General features: G+C 41.1%; 2 protein-coding genes across 2 annotated transcripts; both read left to right on the top strand.

Annotated features, from left to right (window-relative positions):
* Positions 1 to 1,094: 1,094 nt before the first annotated feature.
* On the top strand, positions 1,095 to 3,213 carry polr2d (RNA polymerase II subunit D). Its single transcript, XM_066681960.1, has 4 exons — positions 1,095 to 1,346; positions 2,356 to 2,536; positions 2,666 to 2,761; positions 2,967 to 3,213. The coding sequence occupies exons 1-4, from the start codon at positions 1,271 to 1,273 to the stop codon at positions 3,043 to 3,045; spliced, it is 432 nt and encodes a 143-aa protein (XP_066538057.1). The 5' UTR covers positions 1,095 to 1,270; the 3' UTR covers positions 3,046 to 3,213.
* Positions 3,214 to 5,485: 2,272 nt separating this feature from the next.
* Positions 5,486 to 20,460, top strand: abcf3 (ATP-binding cassette, sub-family F (GCN20), member 3). The gene is made up of 21 exons (XM_066681854.1): positions 5,486 to 5,638; positions 7,236 to 7,380; positions 7,931 to 8,007; positions 8,686 to 8,741; positions 9,154 to 9,251; positions 9,455 to 9,577; positions 10,615 to 10,881; positions 12,867 to 12,947; positions 13,061 to 13,120; positions 13,823 to 13,879; positions 14,150 to 14,172; positions 14,274 to 14,329; positions 15,300 to 15,500; positions 16,366 to 16,442; positions 16,521 to 16,565; positions 16,674 to 16,806; positions 16,945 to 17,033; positions 17,454 to 17,545; positions 17,671 to 17,803; positions 19,063 to 19,150; positions 19,786 to 20,460. The coding sequence occupies exons 1-21, from the start codon at positions 5,566 to 5,568 to the stop codon at positions 19,942 to 19,944; spliced, it is 2,133 nt and encodes a 710-aa protein (XP_066537951.1). The 5' UTR covers positions 5,486 to 5,565; the 3' UTR covers positions 19,945 to 20,460.
* Positions 20,461 to 21,064: the final 604 nt, after the last annotated feature.

Raw genomic sequence — 21,064 nt, 5'->3', positions numbered from 1 at the left:
GTGCAGCAGGTAGTGTCACAGTCAAACAGCTCCAGGGACCTGGAGGTTGTGGGTTCTATTCCTGCTCCGGGTGAGTGACTGTGAGGAGTTGGTCTGTTCTCCCTGTGTCTGCGTGGGTTTCCTTCAGGTGCTCCGGTTTCCTCCCACAGTCCAAAAACACACGTTGGTAGGTGGATTGGCGACTCAAATGTGTCCGTGAGTGAATGTTACTGTGTGTGTTGCCCTGTAAAGGACTGGCGCCCCCTCCAGGGTGTATTCCCGCCTTGCACCCAATGATACCCACTGCGACCCTGAACTGGATAAGGGTTACAGATAATGAATGAATGAATGAATATTACATAAAATATATATTGTAATATGCCTATTTACAATATAGTTTGCCTACTTAAAATAGTAGTATGCATACATAAAAATATAATATGCATTACTTAAAATTAGTAATTAAAATAGTATGCATTCTTAGAAGTAGCATACTCACATCTACATGCTTAAAAATTATACTTAATAATAGTAGTACGTATACCTATAAAGCAGTATTTATATATATATATATAGTATGCATATTTAAAAGTTGGGCGGCAAGTTGGCGCAGCAGGTAGATATCGCAGTCACACAACTCCAGGGATCTGTGAGGAGTTTGGTGTGTTCTCCCTGTGTCTGCGTGGGTTTCCTCCGGGTGTTCAGGTTTCCTCCCACAGTCCGAAAACACACGTTTGTAGGTGGATTTGCATGCATTATAAAAATAGCAGCATACTTAAAATTTTATTCTTAAAAGGTTACATAATTAAAATGCTTACTTAAAAATTATGTATTTTTAAAAATATAATACATACTTAGGATGGTAGTATGCATATTTAAAATATTTGTTACTTGATTTTCACTTGAGGTGATGACATCTGGGTATATTTTTAATTGCTTATTTAAATAAGCACAAAGAAAATCTGTTGCAGTACTTTATTTTTTATTTAACAAGTACACGGGAGGTCTTTTCAAGAATTCGAGTTCGAGGTATATATTTTTCATTTTAAATTAAGAGAAACTAAATAAAAATTACGTTTTAGAGATTTTTAGCTGAGACTTTTATTTTGAATTTTCGTTTGTGGCCATTGTGGAGAGGAGACGCTGGTGGTGTGTTTCGGCGCTGGAGTTGAACTGGTCTCCTCTTAAATTGAACTCAGAGCTAACTACGGTACACCCCCGGACCGCGGTTTTCTGTTACCGTTGGCGCTGGAGTATTTGTGATTTATTCTCTGTGTCTGTGAGAGAGTAAATGGCGACCGGCTCCGCGGGAGCTCCGAGTGTCGGAGATGTGGAGGAGGACGCTTCTCAGCTTCTTTTCCCCAAAGGTCTGAGATAAAACTCTACAGGCAACTACACACACACACAACACACAATTACACACGTCTATATAACACCCTTCATATTACCACACTTGACCTATAATTCACAACATACACAATACACCCACAACCCTCATTACATAGTGATAGCTAGCTACAGAACACAATACACGTACACACTACATACACACTACAGGTGACTTACAATACACATACAACACACGACATTACACATAAATATTCCATACAGTAAATACACTGCACATACACATTACATATCTACAATACACACATAACACACCTCAAATATATTAAACACAATATATACACAACACACTAACACAAGTAAAAATGAAGAAATAACAAATATACGTGCACACACACTGTTACCATTCTAAAAAACAAGAGTTTATTTAGAATACTTCAAGGTATTTTTCTGATATAAGCATGTAACATGCGCACACACACACACACACTTATATTTCCAATATAGTGATAATACACTTAACCCGACACGAAACACACTGTTATAATTGATACACATTCTCTCACACACACACACACAAATGGGTGTATAAGCATACAAAAAACAATCACATAATACACACATACACCCAGCCTTACAGATGAAAATTGTGGCCAGTCCCTTTACTCTAGTGTCTCTACTGTAGCAAAACACGCACTGTGGTCAATTCTTATATATAATGCAGTGTTTTTTACTGCAGTGTCCCAAATAGCTTGATTTCTCCTCTTCTGATGGAGCTTGTGACTTAACATCTCAAGCATTACTTACTGCATCCTATTAATGGCTTACAGTGATTTCAGCGCAAGAATGAGATTTTTATTCATCTATTAAAATATCTCATAGCACTAACTCCAGTTAAACACAGCTTACTTCTGTTATTTCTGTAATGAAACAGCAGTTACTTGTTGTTCTTCTTTGTAAAATTATACGGTTTTCCGGACTGCGTCATATTTCCTGGATACTCATATGTTCCATGTCTTTTCTGAGCAGAGTTTGAGAATTCAGAGACGCTGCTGAACTCTGAGGTTCACATGCTGCTCGAGCATCGCAAACAGCAGAACGAGAGCGCGGAGGACGAGCAGGAGCTCTCTGAGGTCTTCATGAAGACTCTGAACTACACGGCTCGATTCAGTCGCTTCAAGAACCGTGAGACCATCACCAGCGTGCGAAGGTCAGGGTCGTGACCTGCTGTTAACTCTGTGGGGCGCGTAATATGTGTGTGTTCTAATGTGGCAAGAAATTGTTTAATGTCTTGTCTTTAATTATAACTTCATTAAAATGTCTGTGGTTTGTTTCACAGCTTACTCTTGCAAAAGAAACTACATAAATTTGAACTGGCAAGTTTAGCCAATCTGTGCCCAGAAGCAGCAGAAGAAGCAAAGGCACTCATTCCAAGGTGAGTCCTAACTTTTCTTTGGCATGTTGTATTTGAGAAAATTTTTCAAATGCTTCTTTGTATTTAGACACGGCACGGCACAATTTCCGTGTGATTTTCTGTTTCTGTTTTGTTCCTTCTAATATTTTGGCTTTTTTTTTTTTTTTTTTTTTTAATATTTTATTGTTGCGTTCTGAGTTTTCATACTTTTTTATTTCTTTCCTAGTTTGGAGGGTCGATTTGAAGATGAGGAGTTGCAGCAGATTTTGGACGATATTCAGACCAAAAGAAGTTTTCAGTATTGAGTCATTTACATTTTGTTGTACAGTCAAGGCCATAATTAGTCATAAGGGGGCACTGAGACATTTTTATTTTATATTGTTTAATTAGAGACTGAGGTTTCTTTCCCTTTCCATTCTGAAATTTTCTACATTTTGTTGTAGCAGTGTTGCATTGCTAAAGAAATAAATATGTTTTCATAACCTTTGATTTCTTTGCCTTAACTCTTTAAAAAGCCGGTATGAAACAACAGTGAGTTACATCATTTCAGAGAGTCTCAAACATTTTAACCTGATAAAGTGAGAGCTGTAGAGTCAGGGCCATTTCTAAATTTCCCCTGGGGATCAATAAAGTATCTATCCATCTAAACATCTGGGGATCTTGAGTTACTTCCCCACTCACACTAATCATTCATTCAACCGCTTATCCAGTTCAGGGAGATCGGACCCGGAATCATTGGGCGCAAAGTGGGATAACGCCCTGGACGGGGCGCCAGTCCTACACAGGGCAACAGACACACTCACACCTATGGACACTGAGTCACCCGTGCCGACACAAGGAGAACACACCAAACTCCTCACCGACAGTCACCCGGAGCAGGACTTGAACCCACAACCTCCAGGCCCCTGGAGCTGTGTGACTAAGACACTACCTGCTGCGCCACCGTGTCGCCGGCACACTAATCATATTATTCTATGCGTATAGCTAGAAACAGCACCCACTCACACAAGAGGGATGTGTTATTACTACTCCTAATAAACAGATTCAGGTTTGTAAGCCCTTTCTTATTTTGGCAATGGTGCTATAAGATTGATCTGATTTGTTTGATTGTTCGTCTATGCTGCCATGTTTCTAAAACAGGTAAATATCTATATTTTAGCACTGTTGTGTCAGATTCTAGATAAAATTGATTTAACGTGCAGTTATTTTCTTTGTACAACTTTGTGACTTCTGCATTTAACCCATCTGTGGGTACTACCTTTCGGTACTAAGACCTCTAACCATTAGCCCATGGCTCACCACATCAAAGCAGTTAACGCAGTGTGAAGTGTGTTGTGTTATGGGAAGAAGTAAATATATGTAACTGTGTGTATGGGAAACCTTTAGGTAACCCTCAGTAATCACAGCCTTAAGGGGTTTTGCTAAACGGAAAAAAACATTCATTGCTGTAGTTACTAGAGACCTCTCAAGACATTCATTCATTCATTATCTATAAGTGCTTTTCCAGTTCAGGGTCACAGTGGGTCCAGAGCATCATTGGGCGCAAGGCAGGAATACATCCTGGAGGGGGTGCCAGTCCTTCACAGGGCAACACACACTTTTGAGTCACCCGGAGTGGGAATTGAACCTACAACCTTCAGGACCCTGGAGCTGTGTGACTGCATCACTACCTGCTGCACCACAGTGCCGCCCCCTTGCAAGACATGCACTACCTTATCAGTATAAATCAGACACCATCATTTCATTTTAAAACATTCATTCATTCATTCATTATCTGTAAGCGTTTATCCAGTTCAGGGTCGCGGTGGGTCCAGAGCCTACCTGGAATCATTGGGCACAAGATGGGAATACACCCTGGAGGGGGCGCCAGTCCTCCACAGGGCTCTTTAAACAACAATCAAAATATATTTTACTACCTCAATATGTATTTTATCCAGAAAAAAAAATAAAAAGTTGAAGAGATAATTTAGCAAATAAACATGAGCGACAAGAATTACTTTAATTTTAATGTAATGTTAATTGTTTAAAAAAAAAAAAAGATCTTGGAAGTCCCTGACACATCCTGGAAACATCAGTTTCATCATATTAAAAAATGCTGTTTGCTACTTTAAAGGAGCAACGTAGTCATTAATCCACCCCCTTCAACATATGTAGACGTCTGGAGGGGGCACCAGTCCTTCACAGGGCCACACACACCCACTCATTCACACCTATGGACACGCCAGTCCATGGGAGGAAACCCTCATGGACACAGGGAGAACTCCTCACAGACAGTCACCTGGAGCAGGACTCGAACCCCCCAACCCCAGATCCCTGGAGCTGTGTGACTGCGACACTACCTGCACCTCTATCTATCCCCACCTCTATCTCCACCTCTCATCCTGCCACTCTCCTGCAGGGTCCTTATGTTTATGACATAAAAACCCCCAGCTGTTGAATCTGCCTGTTAGAGACACATCAACCACAACATGGTGTGTTCTAGAATATAAACAACAAAACATGCTTATTTGAACAAGGTTATCAAAAACTAATATCATTGGTTGTGGCCTTAAAATCATAAGTACACATTGTTGTGTGCTATTGAAAAAAAATTCCCACTGTAGATTCTACTAGGTGGTGTGTGCTACTAGTGAAGGCTGGTATATACCTCCTTTTCCCACAGTGCCCCGCGGTGAGTGTGTTTCGCTAAGAAGTGAAGCAACTACATGAAGCGGTTCTGCTGTATTGAACTCCTTTTCCCACAATTCCCCGCGGTGAGTGCGCTCTCTGAGTGAAGTGTGTGAGTGAGTCAGTCGGTATTGAGGGCCGGTGTTCAGAAGAAGATCATGGAGAACTACGTGGACATCCTGAAGAGCGAGTTCCCCGAGATCGACACCGAGCTGTTCGACTATATTACCGGTGAGACCCCAGTAACTATTCCGCCGTGCCCCTGAGCCGGGGCCGGGTTCTCTGAGCGGAGAACATTAACGGCATTAATATTAGCCACATGAGCTAACGATACTGAACCGTATCAGACAGCGGCTCTACATGTCTGACTCACAGGACATTACCTCTAGATTTGGTCAAATAACCGATACGTTAACTACATGTAGCGGTCGGGACCTACACGTTTAAGGTTGTCAGGAAATTCCCTCACCAGTTTAAGAAATTGCTGTTATTAAATATTAGTCTAGATAATGGAAAACAGCACACCATATATTCAGCTTATTTTAGTCCTTTCCTCCTAGCTACTAAATCCATTCGGATGTTTAAAGCCGTTCGGTTCTGAAGAGGTTGAAATTGCGGTTCTTCTTTGCCAGTTTCTCTTTGAAACTCCCCGTTCCACCTTAAATAGTTAATGTAACCGCTGCAGTTTTTAAGGTGGAACTTGACCATTCAAAATCAACAGCACATTCTGTTCGTGAGAAGACCGACTTCTTCAGTTCCTTTATGTCATTCATTCACTTTTCGCCCCAAACTCTTCTTTTTGGTTTTTGTCGTGTTGTTTTGGGTGAAGGAATGTTTTACTGTCCTTCACAAAGTCGTAGTTTTACAAAGTTTGGCATTTTAACAATTAATTTTATGCGAAAACTGTGGATTTTCTCTCTCTCTCTTCTGAGGTAATTTCTCTGAAGGAAGAGTTTTGGTTATGAGTATGAATTATGAGTATGCTCAGGTTACTCTAACCAGCTTTGACAGTTAATTAGTTGATGATAATGTGCTTCATTCTGGTGTTTCACTGCTGTTTCTGCCTCTCACTTTTTAGCCCTTTATTCTGACCCGAACTGAGAAGAAAAAACAACAAACTTCAGTTCCTGTATTTGATAAATGCTGGATTTACAGAGTTCCACTGCAGTTACATAAAGAGATAAACGCTTGCTTTTTTTATAGTTCATCTTTTAATTATGCTCAGGTATATTTTTGGTGGCTGCAGTTGCTCCTTATTGAGTTTCCATGAAATGTCATGATTGTTCTGCTCCTGAGGCTCACAAATATCAACTCACCAGTGCGAAATTGCAGCATTCAAGTTGTTTGAAAGAGCTAATGAAGTAAATCCTGAACACAAGCAGTACATCGAACAAAATCGATGACCTTTTCTTCTGATTTCTGTGGTGACCCTTGTGGGACCAGTTTGGCTTTAATTGAATCTCTAGATTTAAATGAGTTTCTCAAGTAAAGGGCAGCAGTAAAGAGCTGTCTCTGGTCTTCTTTATCTAAGAATTGAGGAATATGAATAGGTGGTTCCAGTGTCAGACAGTTTATACAGTTTCAAGGTCTTTCAAAGTAACAGCAGAAGAAAACTCTTCTGAAAGAACGCTCTGAATGAGAGGACTGGGACTTAATAAGCAGCCGCATTATTCAGAGGTTTGACAACAAAATGGCCGTTTTTGTTCGTGTGCACACAAGATAGGTCTGTCTTTAATCCATATGGACCAGAAGGCTATCCTCATATGACGAATATCTTGATAAACTGCCTGTACTCCTGTGTTAGTGCTGTTTTTTTGCTGTGCTACAGGCGTGCTTGATAGCGGGGGTTCGGATTTTGAAGACGGAGAAGAGGTTTTCGATGCCATCGGTGGGGTTCTCCAGGAGGTAGCTGCCGACAAAAATGAAGATGATGTTCGAAATATCTGTCTCCAGTTGTTTAATACACTCAAGCTGTAAGGGTGGTTTGTCTTGTATTCAAGTACTCATGAAAATAATCTTTGGTCCATGATTTCTTTGAGCTTGTCTGACCTTCACATCTTAGAGTTTGTCCTGCTTCAAACCTACAGGATGACATTAATTACCAATCAAACCTTTTTGAGGTGTGTTAAGCTTTGGTTTAACCAAGCCATTATCTTGTATCAAGAATGTCTGATTCAGTTTTGGCTGCATATGAATGACTGTTTAATTAGGGTGGGAACAAACTGTGTGAAATTTCAACTCACGATCTCCTGATGATGGGGCCGGTGATCTTTTTAACACATCCATCCATGCAGAACATTGGCTGTCTTTTATTTAACTGTATTTTTAAGCAGTGTCAGCCTGTTTCTTTCATATTCTGTGTGGGCCTTAAGCCCTGTGGCATTTGTTTTCTTTACCATACTAAAGTAGTTGCTTGATATGAGAGGGTTAACTTTTACAGTTGTTCGTATTTCAGCCAGAATAACACTTGATCTTTAGTGTAGTCTCTCCGTGGTTTGAAATCACTCTGTGTGTCTCTTACAGAACTAACTGCCATTCAAACCAACGTCAGGTGCTGCTTGATGCTCCCGTGCAACTGTCTCAAATCTCTGCAGAGTCTGGTAAGGTCATTACTCATCCATTTTAGCGGGGGTTTGGAACTTCCCAGTAAGATTACAGCATCTGTGGCTCACTGTTTCTCCAAACTGACAGTCAATGAAATCTAACCTAAATACTGCAGTATAGTAGTGTTGACTGCTGACTTTCTTGTGCCGTATCAGATTATTTGGTCTCACGTTTATCCATTTTAGTTCTTAGCCTTTAGTTATGTGAAAAATGATTAATGTTTGACTAAATAGTAAGGTGTAACTATTGCTCTTATGGACTTTAGTAGTAATTCAAATCTGAAAACACGTGATCTAGGCAATCAGAGTATGCAGAAAATTAAGAACATTCCCTAATATCCCTTAGATATTTTCCTCAGTTATCGCCTGTGTGTGTGTGGATTGAATGCTGAGTGTTGATTGTAAAGCTTCCTTGGGTTTATAGAAAGGTGCTGTATAAGTGTAACGTTAAATAAATAATTATAAACCCTTTATACTGACACCTAGTATCCTGGGTTTTGTGCTTAATTTATTTTAAACATGCCCAGCCCCTCGTGTTTGGGACCCACTTTCTAAACAATTTGATTCTTCTTTGATAAATAGAAAAACATTTTAGAGATATGTTAGTCATTTTTAAATCGAAATGTTTGATCTTAAGTCTAAAAGGTGTCATTCTCATCTGCTTTGTTTCACTAGGATCCGCTTCTAATGATGTACAGGGCATTTGGATGGTGAAAAGGAACCAGAGTACGGTAAGACAAGCACTGTATGCTTCTGCTGTTTAGGAAAATATGACAGTTGTTCTTTCTATAACCTCCAGTGATTAGTTTCTTAATTTTAGTACATTTCCCTGCTCTGAATTACCTGATTCAGAGCTTTATCAGATGATGTGCAGCGGGGGTAGATGTATATTGTGCATTTTGTGGTCCTCTGGGGTCTACTTTGCTAAACTGTATTCATAGGTTAACAAGCTAGTATATGGTTTTAAGGTAAAATAGAACTGAGTGCGTTAGAACAGAGCTGCTAAATTAGATTCAATCATTTACCTCATTAATCAGCAAGAACTGCCTTAGATTGTAGCCCTCTAGATTAAAAGAAACTTTGCAGCTCATCCTGTTACTGTTTCCTCCCACTGAAAAAAAAAAAAAAATACCATGAGCTCAGACTGTGGATGCCAAGAAGCTGGAGAAGGCGGAGGCCAAGCTGAGGGCAAAGCATGAGCGGAGAAATGAAAAAGACTCCCAGAAGCCTTCAAACCCACTGTAAGTGCCACAGCTTTGTTACTGCTGTTACACTGCAGCTTGGACCTGCTAGAAAGTTTCCTGATGTTTGTTGTTCAATGATAGTTTATTGCAGCAGTGTAATCTCTGATCTCATCGTGATTTTTAAATCCATTAAATTTGTTATAATTCTTTAGGAAATATTTTAATTTAGAATTAAAAATTGTAAATGACCTTTTTACAAGGGTCTTGGAGGAGGCCTCTGCCAGTCAGGCGAGCAGTAAGAAAGAGAGCCGCGTGGATATGTCCGGGAAAAACCGCAGCTACGACATCCGCATAGAAAACTTTGATGTGTCTTTTGGAGAAAGGTGAGTGTGTTTTCTTTATTTTATTGGTTGTTTTAAATGTACTTTTATTGATGTAGGGTTAGGCATGGGGAGGAAATAAGATCAGCATATTTCAGTGTTATTAAGAGTTTGTTCTATCTTATATACACTCTCTCACACACAAATATACAATCATTCATTCATTATCTGTAAGAGCTTATCCAGTTCAGGGTCGCGGTGGGTCCAGAGCCTACCTGGAATCATTGGGTGCAAGGTGGGAATACACCCTGGAGGGGCGCCAGTCCTTCACAGGGTGACTCACACATTCATTCACACACTCACACACTTTTGAGTCGCCAATCCACCTACCAAAGTGTTTTTGGACTGTGGGAGGAAACCGGAGCACCCGGAGGAAACCCACGCAGACACAGGGAGAACACACCAAATTCCTCACAGACAGTCACGCGGAGGAAACCCACGCAGACACAGGGAGAACACACCAAACTCCTCACAGTCACCCGGAGGAAACCCAGGCAGACACGGGGAGAACACACCAAACTCCTCACAGACAGTCACCCGGAGGAAACCCAGGCAGACACAGGGAGAACACACCAAACTCCTCACAGACAGTCACCTGGAGGAAACCCACGCAGACACAGGGAGAACACACCAAACTCCTCACAGTCACCCGGAGGAAACCCAGGCAGACACGGGGAGAACACACCAAACTCCTCACAGACAGTCACCCGGAGGAAACCCAGGCAGACAAGGGGAGAACACACCAAACTCCTCACAGACAGTCACGCGGAGGAAACCCACACAGACACAGGGAGAACACACCAAACTCCTCACAGACAGTCACCCGGAGCAGGAATCGAACCCACAACCTCCAGGTCCCTGGAGCTGTGTGACTGTGACACTACCTACTGCACCACCGTGACGCCCACACAAATACACATAATAGTTTTAATGGGTATTGAGTAGGATCTGGAATTTGTTTTTAATGTGGAGAATGTGATTTGTCTGTGTATTGTATAATGACCCCCTTTAAGTGTAGTGAGAATTATTCTGTGCTGCAGGTCCCTACTGCAGGGGGCAGAGCTGTGTTTGGCAAGCGGCCGCAGGTACGGCTTGGTGGGTAGGAACGGTCTCGGTAAGACCACGCTGCTGAAGATGCTGGCCAGTCGCAGTTTGCGCGTTCCCGCACACATCTCTATCCTGCATGTGGAGCAGGAGGTAGCAGGAGACGACACTCCGGCGCTGCAGAGTGTCCTGGAGAGCGACACTGTCAGGGAGGAGCTGCTGGCAGAAGAACGAAAGCTCAATGCCCACATCGCGAACGGAACGTGAGTTTATGACCCTGTTGTCTTACAGTTAACTGATAGAATAACAACATTATTATTAAACGTTTCATGAATTTGGGTGCAAGTCTATATTGTTCATAAAAATTGACTTCTGTTGTAAACGATGGTCTAAATGAGGACGGTCATAACACGGCACCTTCTGGATCACATCATTGCAGAGGTTGGAGTTTAGGATTGCATAGTTTTATCATTTCCATTACCAATTACTGTTGCCATATGATTCGAACACCTTCCTGATTTTCTGAGTAGGAATTTCCTGTTGAAAGGGCAAATATGAGTCAAATGCAGTATTGCAGAGAATGGTAATCTCCTCTGATATGTGGCCTGGAATTTAACCAATTTGACACTTCTGCCAGGGACTCGATATTAACTTCTTTTAAAGGGGACATATTATGCAAAGCTTTTTGCATGCTTTTGTATTTCCACTTGGGTCTCGACTGCTTCTATAAACACTTCAAGCGTGAAAAGATACATCCATTGGTTTTTTGTGAGAGTTGAAAGAGTTTGGTATCAGGAATCATGTGCTTCTAAAAACCGTTTGGATGGCTCCCTTATTGTGATGTCACAATAAGGAAATTTGCATGGAACTACCCTGGCACCCCTCATGTCCGAAAACATGGTATGGGTTGAGGTTGTTGAGAATGAATTAGACAGAGTCACACGCGTGTGAAGAGAGTAAGAATGTTTTATTTTAAAGTAGAGATGGTAAAGTTTAGAGATGTTTCTTGGTCATGACTTGGTTAATCTCTCCCATCGTCAGTGGGAGAAAACACATTATAGAAAATGTTATCACCCTCAATTGTTCCTTAAACCCCCCCAAGCATCAAGGTTATAAACCAATGATACACAGAAAAAATGATCAAGGACATGCAGTTGATAAATTACATTTAACACTTAACACTACTACCTATTCTGGACTAAGCTTACACACCTGAGTTCTAAAAACTGAGGAGGCGCTTGCTAAAAGCAGTTACAACTACATAATAATGATTCTATAAACTTGGTTATTATATTCATAATGTCTTATTTGCATAAACGTGACAGAGCCCTTAAACAGCTCATTCTGAAAGGGGCTGAATCTGGCAAGAATAGAGCTGGTGAGATCTCTTTATGTGAGAATGATTTTGTGCAAAGAACTTCATGATTTGTATAGCCCATAGACCCATTCTAACTTGTTTAAAAAGAGGTATAATATGTCCCCGGTGGCACAGTGGCGCAGCAGGTAGTGTCACAGTCACACAGCTCCAGGTTCGATTCCCGCTCCGGGTGTCTGTGAGGAGTGTGGTGTGTTCTCCCTGTGTCTGCGTGGGTTTCCTCCGGGTGATTGTCTGTGAGGAGTGTGGTGTGTTCTCCCTGTGTCCGCGTGGGTTTCCTCCGGGTGACTGTCTGTGAGGAGTGTGGTGTGTTCTCCCTGTGTCTGCGTGGGTTTCCTCCGGGTGACTGTCTGTGAGGAGTGTGGTGTGTTCTCTCTGTGTCTGCGTGGGTTTCCTCCGGGTGACTGTCTGTGAGGAGTGTGGTGTGTTCTCGCTTTGTCTGCGTGGGTTTCCTCCGGGTGCTCCAGTTTACTCCCACAGTCCAAAAACACACGTTGGTAGGTGGATTGGCGACTCAAAAGTGTCCGAGTTGCTTGCTTTGCCTGTTATTGTGAACATGTACTACTGAAGACATCATGGTTATAAATTGTGGTGTTGCATATGTGTGCGTTTTTCTTTCTTTTTTTTTTTCTTTTTTTTTTAGTTAAACTGAATTTTGAACAATTACATGGTTGGAAACCATTTCAGGCATCTAGCACCCCGCACTCAGATGATGCTGGTGAAGAAAAAAACTAAAGAAGGGAAGCTATATTAGTCAATATGTTGAGTAATAGTCACTAAGTTTATCGATTGTAGAAATAATTGCAGGTAATTTGATTCTCTCTCAGGTTCTCTGAAAATATATATATTATATGTTTTTATATAATCGTCTAGGGCGGATGGGTCTGAAAGTGTTCGCCTGTCTGAAATCTATGCTAGACTTGAAGAAATTGAAGCCGACAAAGCACCAGCCAGGTATGCAACTCTCAACTATTGTGTTTGTAATTCAGTGTTAAAAAAACCTGTACTTTGTGTAGTCATTGGTTATGATGCTCATGTTTGATTTTTGTGTCTTTCTGTCTCCTCAGAGCTTCGGTTATCCTTGCAGGTTTAGGTTTTTCACCGAAAATGCAACAGCAAACAACCAAGTGAGGGAGAAGTTTGGTAATTTGTGTGTGCATGTATAAAACATTAATACCACCTGACTAATATTTATATGCCGTTTTGCTACAGAAAATAAAACTCTTTCAAGGCACTCTCTGAAAGTATCCACCAAGTCATAAGCAGCAGATTTTTAAATCCTGTAGTTAATAATTCATTAGACCAAGCCACCTTCTCCCATTGCTTCTTGGTCCAGTTCTGATGGTCACAAGCTCAGTGTAGGCGCTTTCCACAGTAAACAAGAGTCGGCGGGGGCAATCTGACCTGTCTATATGCAACAAGTCATGGTGCACTGTTTGATCTCACAGCTTTTTATCATAGCCAACATTAACTTATTCAGCAGTTGTTTTATGTGCTCAGACCAGACCTGCCTGTGAGCCTTGGTTTCTTGACATCCTTTATGTTTGCCCATTTTAACGGCTTCAACTACAAGAACTGAATGGTTACTGTAGTTACTTGCTGCCTAATATATCCTACTCCTTGATGGGTGCCTGTGTAACAAGGTAATCAGTGTTATGTTCATATCTTGGTGGTTTTAATGTTTTGGCTTTGTTTGGTTTTGTTGATGAACGTTTTAAACCATGATCAGTTTTTACCAGTCTGCTCTCTCGTTATTTAACCAATTGATTTCATTTTGCCAGCAATTAATTCAGAACATATATTAATCTAATGTGTGTATTTGTCCTCAGAGAGTTTTCTGGTGGCTGGAGAATGAGATTAGCATTAGCACGAGCCCTTTTTGCCAAGTGAGTTCATTTTTTAAAAGATTCTCTTTAATTGTTGTTTTCCCTTTCTTTATTTTGCTTCATTTTTACAAAATAAATTGTACATGAGCCTTTTTTTTTAGCAATTATAGCCATTTTTAATATATGTTGGATTTAAAGCGCCTGTGCTACAGAAAACACAAACTGCCCAACTGATAACATTTAGAGTAAGTTCTTTTTATAAATGCTCTTTGTCCGTATTAAGATCACTTTATGACCAGACACTGTTTTGTTTCTGATGTTGCATTACAGGCCTGACCTTTTGTTACTTGATGGTGAGTAAATGCTGATTTTTGCAGGTGCACATCTGCGTTATGTGAATGTTTTTTGTTCTTGAAGCCGTTTGTCTAACAGCACAGTTTTGTCTTCTCCTTAGAGCCCACAAACATGTTGGATGTGCGAGCCATTCTATGGTTGGAGAATTATTTACAGGTATGTCCCTGCTAAACAAGTTACCCTATTTCAGTAAATGAGTGGTTCAATTTCAGCAGCTTATTTAATCCTGTAATAACCATTAGGTGGTAGGGCGGCACGGTGGCGCAGCAGGTAGTGTCGCAGTCACACAGCTGCAGTGACCTGGAGGTTGTGGGTTCGAGTCCCGCTCTGGGTGACTGTCTGTGAGGAGTTTGGTGTTCTTCCTGTGTCCGCTTGGGTTTCCTCCGGGTGCCTCGGTTTCCTCCCACGGTCCAAAGACACACATTGGTAGGTGGATTGGCAACTCAAAAGTGTCCGTAGGTGTGTGTGTGAGTTGCCCTGTGAAGGACTGGCACCCCCTCCAGGCTGTATTCCCACCTTGCGCCGGATGATTCCAGGTAGGCTCTGGACCCACCACCTGGATAAGGGTTACAGATAATGAATGAATGTAGTGTGCTAAAGCAGTGAGTGTGCTATGAACAGCTGTCTGCTTTCATTTATAGCAAATGCATTTTAAATGCTTTGTTATTAATGACAAAGAAAGGAAAAAATATTGCCTTTGGACACTCTTTCTTTACAGTACCATGCACAGAAGTTGCTAGTAATTCGTTTTTATGACTGTTTTATACTAGGACCCTATCTCAGAATTAACTATTAGCAACCAACAGTTTTTTAATTGCATTTTTTGAGGAAGCATTTTAGGCATTTCAAACCTGACATCTGATTCACCACCACTGTGAATAATATAGACTGTACGTTTCAAAACACATAAACCTGAATGGTTTTTTACACCGTAATGATTTAATTATTAGGACATATTAAAGTATTATTTAAACAGTGCTGAGTTCTGAGTCATGGACAACTGTGCGCATTTGAGTTATTACTCTCAACGTAATTCACATAATACACCGTAAAATAAACCTTGCTGACTTTCAGTTAGTTGCATTGGTCTTATTGTTTGGTTGTGTGTTTGTACTTATCAACACAGACGTGGCAGTCGACCATCCTTGTGGTGTCTCATGACCGGAACTTCTTGAATGCTGTTGCAACTGACATCATCCATCTGCACTCACAGCGACTAGACAGTTACCGTGGTGATTATGAGAACTTCATCAAAACAAAAGAGGATAGACTGAAGAACCAGCAAAGGGAGTATGAGGCTCAGTTACAGTACAGAGAACATATACAGGTATAAGCACCCACACTTGCACCCAAAATGATTTAGACACTAAGATTTATTGAGAAATAAAGACTATTAATTGGTATTTGTTCCTCTTTGTTGCTTCAGTAGCCTAAAGACTAGATGTTGATACATAACTGTAGGATTTGTTTTAATGCAGACACAAGAACATTAGTGATTTCAAGTACTGTTGTTGGATAATTAGTTCATTAAAAATATCACTTCACTGTGGAGATAGCATGTTCAACACCCATAGCTTGCTTTCTCTTCACAAAAGAGGTACTCTAAAGTAGCATAATTCACATAAAGGAGGTCCTCGGGTCCTACGTCAGTCCCGAGTTACGATGTTTAAGACACATCTCCCATTTACTGTACAAAGCCTTGTTTCAACTCAAGTGGTTTTGCGTCGTAAACGTCGTAACGTGAACTTCGTGTTTGGTGTGCGCGGCGGAAGAATACACGGTTACGCGGCTCGGGACCGAGGAGGATAGGTGTTAGGATAGGATAAGTGCTTATAGTATGTTATTTACGTACAGTATGTACGTGTGTTCCGACTTACACCGAAAATTGGTTTACGACGCGACGTAGGAACGGATCAACGTCGTAAGTCGAGGACCCCCTGTAGTATTAGGGGTGGCTCAAATCTTTGGTCATGTAGTGTATTAGCATTTTGTTGGGATATGATCATGAGCCCTTCTTTTATTTATAAGCCACAAAATGTCAAAGCAATAACGTAAATAAAAATACAGTTCTAGGAAAATGTAGGCTATGAACACTTTAATAATTATTTTGCAAACCACCACTTAAAAACATAATTCAGCACCATGGATGTTTAAACTCACAAACGTATTGCTTGCATTTGTCTTTGAAACAGGTTTTCATCGACAGGTTTAGGTACAACGCCAACAGGGCCGCGCAGGTGCAGAGCAAACTAAAGCTTTTGGAGAAGCTGTAAGTTAGAATCTAACTCGGTCCATATTAATACTGCCCTCCCCCATGTCCTTATCAGGTTTATTTTGTGTTTTTCAGCCCTGAACTTAAGCCTATAGAAAAGGAATCGGAAGTTGCTTTACGGTGAGTTTGTACCTTCCCATGGTGAAAGATTTCTCTCTCCTCTAAGTTACTGACAAATATATATGTGTTATTTATATATGTAATTCTATTGTGTTTATTTATTGACAGTTTTCCAGATAACTTTGAGAAGCTTTCCCCTCCGATCCTGCAGTTAGATGAAGTGGAGTTCTCCTACAGCCCTGAACTGCATCTGTTCACAGGCCTCTGCTGTTCCGCTGATCTAGACTCTCGAATCTGCATTGTATGTGTTTACACTGAGACCTTGATCCTAACTGGAATCAAATCAGAAATAATCTGTCTATTACTGAGTAACATCTGTGATGCTTGGTTTCATTTTATGACCATTCTCTTAAGTTTCTCTATGGTCTGTCTCCTACAGGTAGGAGAAAATGGGGCTGGAAAGTCCACATTACTAAAGCTGCTGATGGGTGAGCTCACGCCTATACGTGGGACCAGACATGCTCACAGGTGAGGTTCTGCCCAGGGTGGGTCTGATGGTTCTAACGTTTTAAGATGTTTGTGTTAGAAGAATGTTTCTGTTCGCTGAATGTTTCTATAAAATATTATACATTTTGTGAGGCACTTACACCGCTTTCTTTTTTTGAGTGATTTTTATTCACAGCATCTGTTTATGAATTTAGCAGTTTGAGCATTCAGTCCGATATTCCGTCGCTGGAAACAAGTAAAAGACCATGCTATCTATAAATAGCCATTTTACCTCATTCAAAATTTAGATGTCGGGGCTGCCTTGCACTTTAGCAGAGATAAAATTATCCTGTTGTGTCATTTTGATAATCCTCTCTGGCAGTTTTTTTCAATTGTTGTTGTAAATATGTTATGAACATGAGCAATAGACATTTGCTCTAAGCTATGCTCATTTCCCAACAGAAACTTGAAGATTGGCTATTTTAGCCAGCACCATGTAGATCAACTGGACCTCAACGTCTGTTCTGTGGAGCTGCTCCTCAGCAAGTTCCCTGGTACAGTATCTAACTGAAAATACTTGTAGCGTTAAGCTAGATAACTGGAATATCCAACTGAATACAAAAGGCTCTGGCATTAGGGCTGCTCACACAGTGTATTGTTCTTCTTGTGTGGTTTCCAGGTCGGACAGAGGAAGAATACAGACGTCAGCTAGGCAGATACGGTATTAGCGGAGAGCTGGCAACCCGACCGGTGGCAAGCCTTTCAGGAGGACAGAAGAGCCGGGTGGCTTTCGCCCAGATGACCATGCCCTGGTAATTAAGCCTTTTAAATTTGACAATTCTAACAGTACAAGGCATATTTTAACAATGGAGCATGTTCCAATTTTTTAATGTATAAATTTTTTATAGAACTCCATTCCCTCCCTCATTCCCTCTACCAAATAATCAGAATACATTTAAAATAAAATAATTTGGAGAGGTAAAAAAGTTATCCAGATAATTCATAAATGTGACCAAATGTACACGTACATAAATACAAATCTATTCAAAAATAACATGTTATGCTGAGAAAAATATATTAATAAACAAGAGACATAATAAGGTAGTGTCGCAGTCACACAGCTCCAGGGACATGGATGTTGTGGGTTCGATTCCCGCTCCGGGTGACTGTCTGTGAGGAATGTGGTGTGTTCTCTCTGTGTCTGTGTGGGTTTACTCCGGGTGACTGTCTGTGAGGAATGTGGTGTGTTCTCCCTGTGTCTGCGTGGGTTTCCTCCCACAGTCCAAAAACACACGTTGGTAGGTGGATTGGCAACTCAAAAGTGTCCGTAGGTGTGAGTGAATGTGTGTCTGTGTTGCCCTGTGAAGGACTGGCGCCCCCTCCAGGGTGTATTCCCGCCTTGTGCCCAATGATTCCAGGTAGGCTCTGGACCCACCGTGACCCTGAACTGGATAAACGCTTACAGATAATGAATGAAAGTGATATAATAAATAAATAAATATCCAAACGGAACATGATTTTAAATAAATTAAACAGCATCAGGTAGAAATTTGAGTTTTGAGCACTGAGCTGTGTTAGATAATAAACCATCTGAGATGTGATGACTCTGGAACTCAGCAGTACATTAACCCTGTTGTGGTTGTAGAAGAAAATTGTTGTTGGGCATAAGTACATGCCATTTTTACGTCATACAGAGTTCGGAAGGCCGTTATTCCAATCAGAGCTGGAGGTTGAGCTAGAGTTTGAGAGCTTATGCCTATGCTTCACATATCCCTTATTTAGTCCCATTAGTGCTGCTTTTAGAGTGCTGCTAATATCTGTGACGAAGCAGAGGACAGATGTTTTCTGTCAGTCATCTTGCTTGAAGCAACGCCTATGCAAAAGATTATTGTTTGCTTAGATACCTTTTCATTCAATTTTTGAGATATTTGCAATCAGTTATACACATGTTATAATAAATTATTGTTATAGCAATAAACTGAACACTCTGTGGTGTTTACTATGAGATAAATGACCCTTCTCAGAGATGTGGGTGTATTTCTGTCCTGATTTCACTCTCTCTTACTTTCAGTCCTAATTTCTACATCCTTGATGAGCCGACCAATCACCTGGACATGGAAACGATTGAAGCCCTAGCAAAATCACTGAATAATTTTAAAGTAAGAACACATTTGTACTAACATTTTACTAGGTTAATAGGTTAAGAAACAATGCACTGAGTTCACAGCTTCTCCTGTTAACTGTCTGCTGCACAGCAGGTGGCAGGTTATGAATGTAAAGGCACAGTAACAGAACTGAATATGAAGAGGTTAAAAGAAAATCCAAAACACAAGGCTTCTTCTTGAAGTGCTACTTCTTTCAATTTATTTTCAAGTGCCAGTGCCTAGTTTGAATGTCTTTCAAGGGCAAAGCTGTTTGTGCTGGCTCTGTAAATTATCACTGAGTATTTAGATGTGATATTAATTATGGTGCACAAACTCAAAATGAGGATGGAGAAGAAAGATCTAAGCATAAAATGGATAAAAACCAGGGCTTGTGCTTCTTACATCTCATTTATGTGGTACTTGCATTGAAGCCAGCTGTGGCTCTTTGTCATTTAAAAGAACAGGTGCCGAAGCCGTTCTAAGAAGGGCTGTTTAGAAAGGGGGAGGACAGTGCTATGGTGGTTAAACCTTGTGGTATTTTGGCCAAAGGCAAAAGAGAGATATGTATTTTTGATCTGAGAGTGACAATATCCTCTTTTAAAGCAAATAACTGCCTAATACAAATATAATGGTCTCACTTTCTGTTCCAGGGTGGTGTTGCGCTGGTCTCCCACGATGAACGGTTAATCCGGCTCGTGTGTAAGGAACTTTGGGTATGTGAGGCAGGACGAGTGCATCGCATCGACGGTGGGTTTGACGAGTACAAGGAGATCTTGCAGGAGCAGTTCCGGAGGGAAGGCTACCTGTGAACATCCAAACCAACCAAGCACTCATGTCATCTGCACACCATTTATAACTGACTCTTACATTGCCACCACGACCTGCTAACTGACTCCATGTGTACAATCTGAACTCCGGTGACCAGCAACCCGGCCCCATCCACTGAAGGAAGCTGAGCGACCTAAAGCTGATATGGTGCCATTTCTGCTGTCTTTTTCTCCGACTTATGCCACCGTTGGCTGTCCTCTTCTTTTACCAGCCCAGCCCACCTGCCTCTGCTGCTGCTGCTGCTCCAAAATCATGCCATTGCACAGTGCGATTCATGCTGCATCTGTAACGGTTCATGTGACATCTGGGCAGGCTGGGAGCAGGCAACCGCTGTGCTTGCCTTCACAGGTTATTTTGGTTTATTCTGCACACATACAGAATCCAGGCCTGGTGTATTAAATGCAAAGTGAAGGGGACATGTGCATTAACATTGTGTTTCAATGCAAATTATGTACTTATCAACGACAGTTTTAGGACATGCTAATAAAACATAGCTATCAATCAGTTTTAACTTGGTGTCATTTGCAGTTTTTTTTTCTTGTTGTTTTTTTTATATATAAACGCCAACAAAGTCCTACATTTCCAATAATACTTAAGCCAAAAAGTCCTGCTTAGTTATAATTTTTATTTTACTGAATAGCTCAAGGGGGCGGCACAGGGACCTGAAGGTTGTGGGTTTGATTCCTGTTCTGGGTGACTGTCTGTGAGGAGTTGGTATGTTCTCCCTGTGTCTGCGTAGGTGTCCTCCCACAGTCCAAAAACACACATTGGTAGGTGGATGGGCGACTCAAAAGTGTCCGTAGGTGTGAGTGAATGTGTGTGTGTGTGTCTGTGTTGCCCTGTGAAGGACTGGCGCCCCCTCCAGGGTGTATTCCTGCCTTGCGCCCAATGATTCCAGGTAGGCTCTGGACCCTCCGCGACCCTGAACTGGATAAGCGGTTACAGGTAATGAATGAATGGATAGCTCAACTTGTGGAGCATTTCCTATCTGTGAGTGAGGGCTGCCACATGCCACAAAAAAGATGGACAGCTTATAGAGTGATGTGATACAATTCATATGCTTTGTTTAAACCATGAAATTATAACAATTTCAATATCTAC

Source organism: Hoplias malabaricus, chromosome 9 (assembly GCF_029633855.1).
Source record: "Hoplias malabaricus isolate fHopMal1 chromosome 9, fHopMal1.hap1, whole genome shotgun sequence".
Lineage (NCBI taxonomy): Eukaryota > Metazoa > Chordata > Actinopteri > Characiformes > Erythrinidae > Hoplias > Hoplias malabaricus.
The sequence above is the reverse complement of the archived record's forward strand: the minus strand, read 5'-3'. Positions and strand labels throughout refer to the sequence as shown.

Bases quoted from the DNA above. Each gene is read 5' to 3' on its own strand.
- polr2d (XM_066681960.1), top strand. From the start codon at position 1,271: ATGGCGACCGGCTCCGCGGGAGCTCCGAGTGTCGGAGATGTGGAGGAG. The intron at 1,347-2,355 runs GTCTGAGATAAA...TTTTCTGAGCAG, and splicing joins TCAGCTTCTTTTCCCCAAAG to AGTTTGAGAATTCAGAGACG. The intron at 2,762-2,966 runs GTGAGTCCTAAC...TTTCTTTCCTAG, and splicing joins GCAAAGGCACTCATTCCAAG to TTTGGAGGGTCGATTTGAAG.
- abcf3 (XM_066681854.1), top strand. From the start codon at position 5,566: ATGGAGAACTACGTGGACATCCTGAAGAGCGAGTTCCCCGAGATCGAC. The intron at 13,121-13,822 runs GTGAGGGAGAAG...ATTTGTCCTCAG, and splicing joins ATGCAACAGCAAACAACCAA to AGAGTTTTCTGGTGGCTGGA. The intron at 17,546-17,670 runs GTACAGTATCTA...TGTGGTTTCCAG, and splicing joins GCTCCTCAGCAAGTTCCCTG to GTCGGACAGAGGAAGAATAC.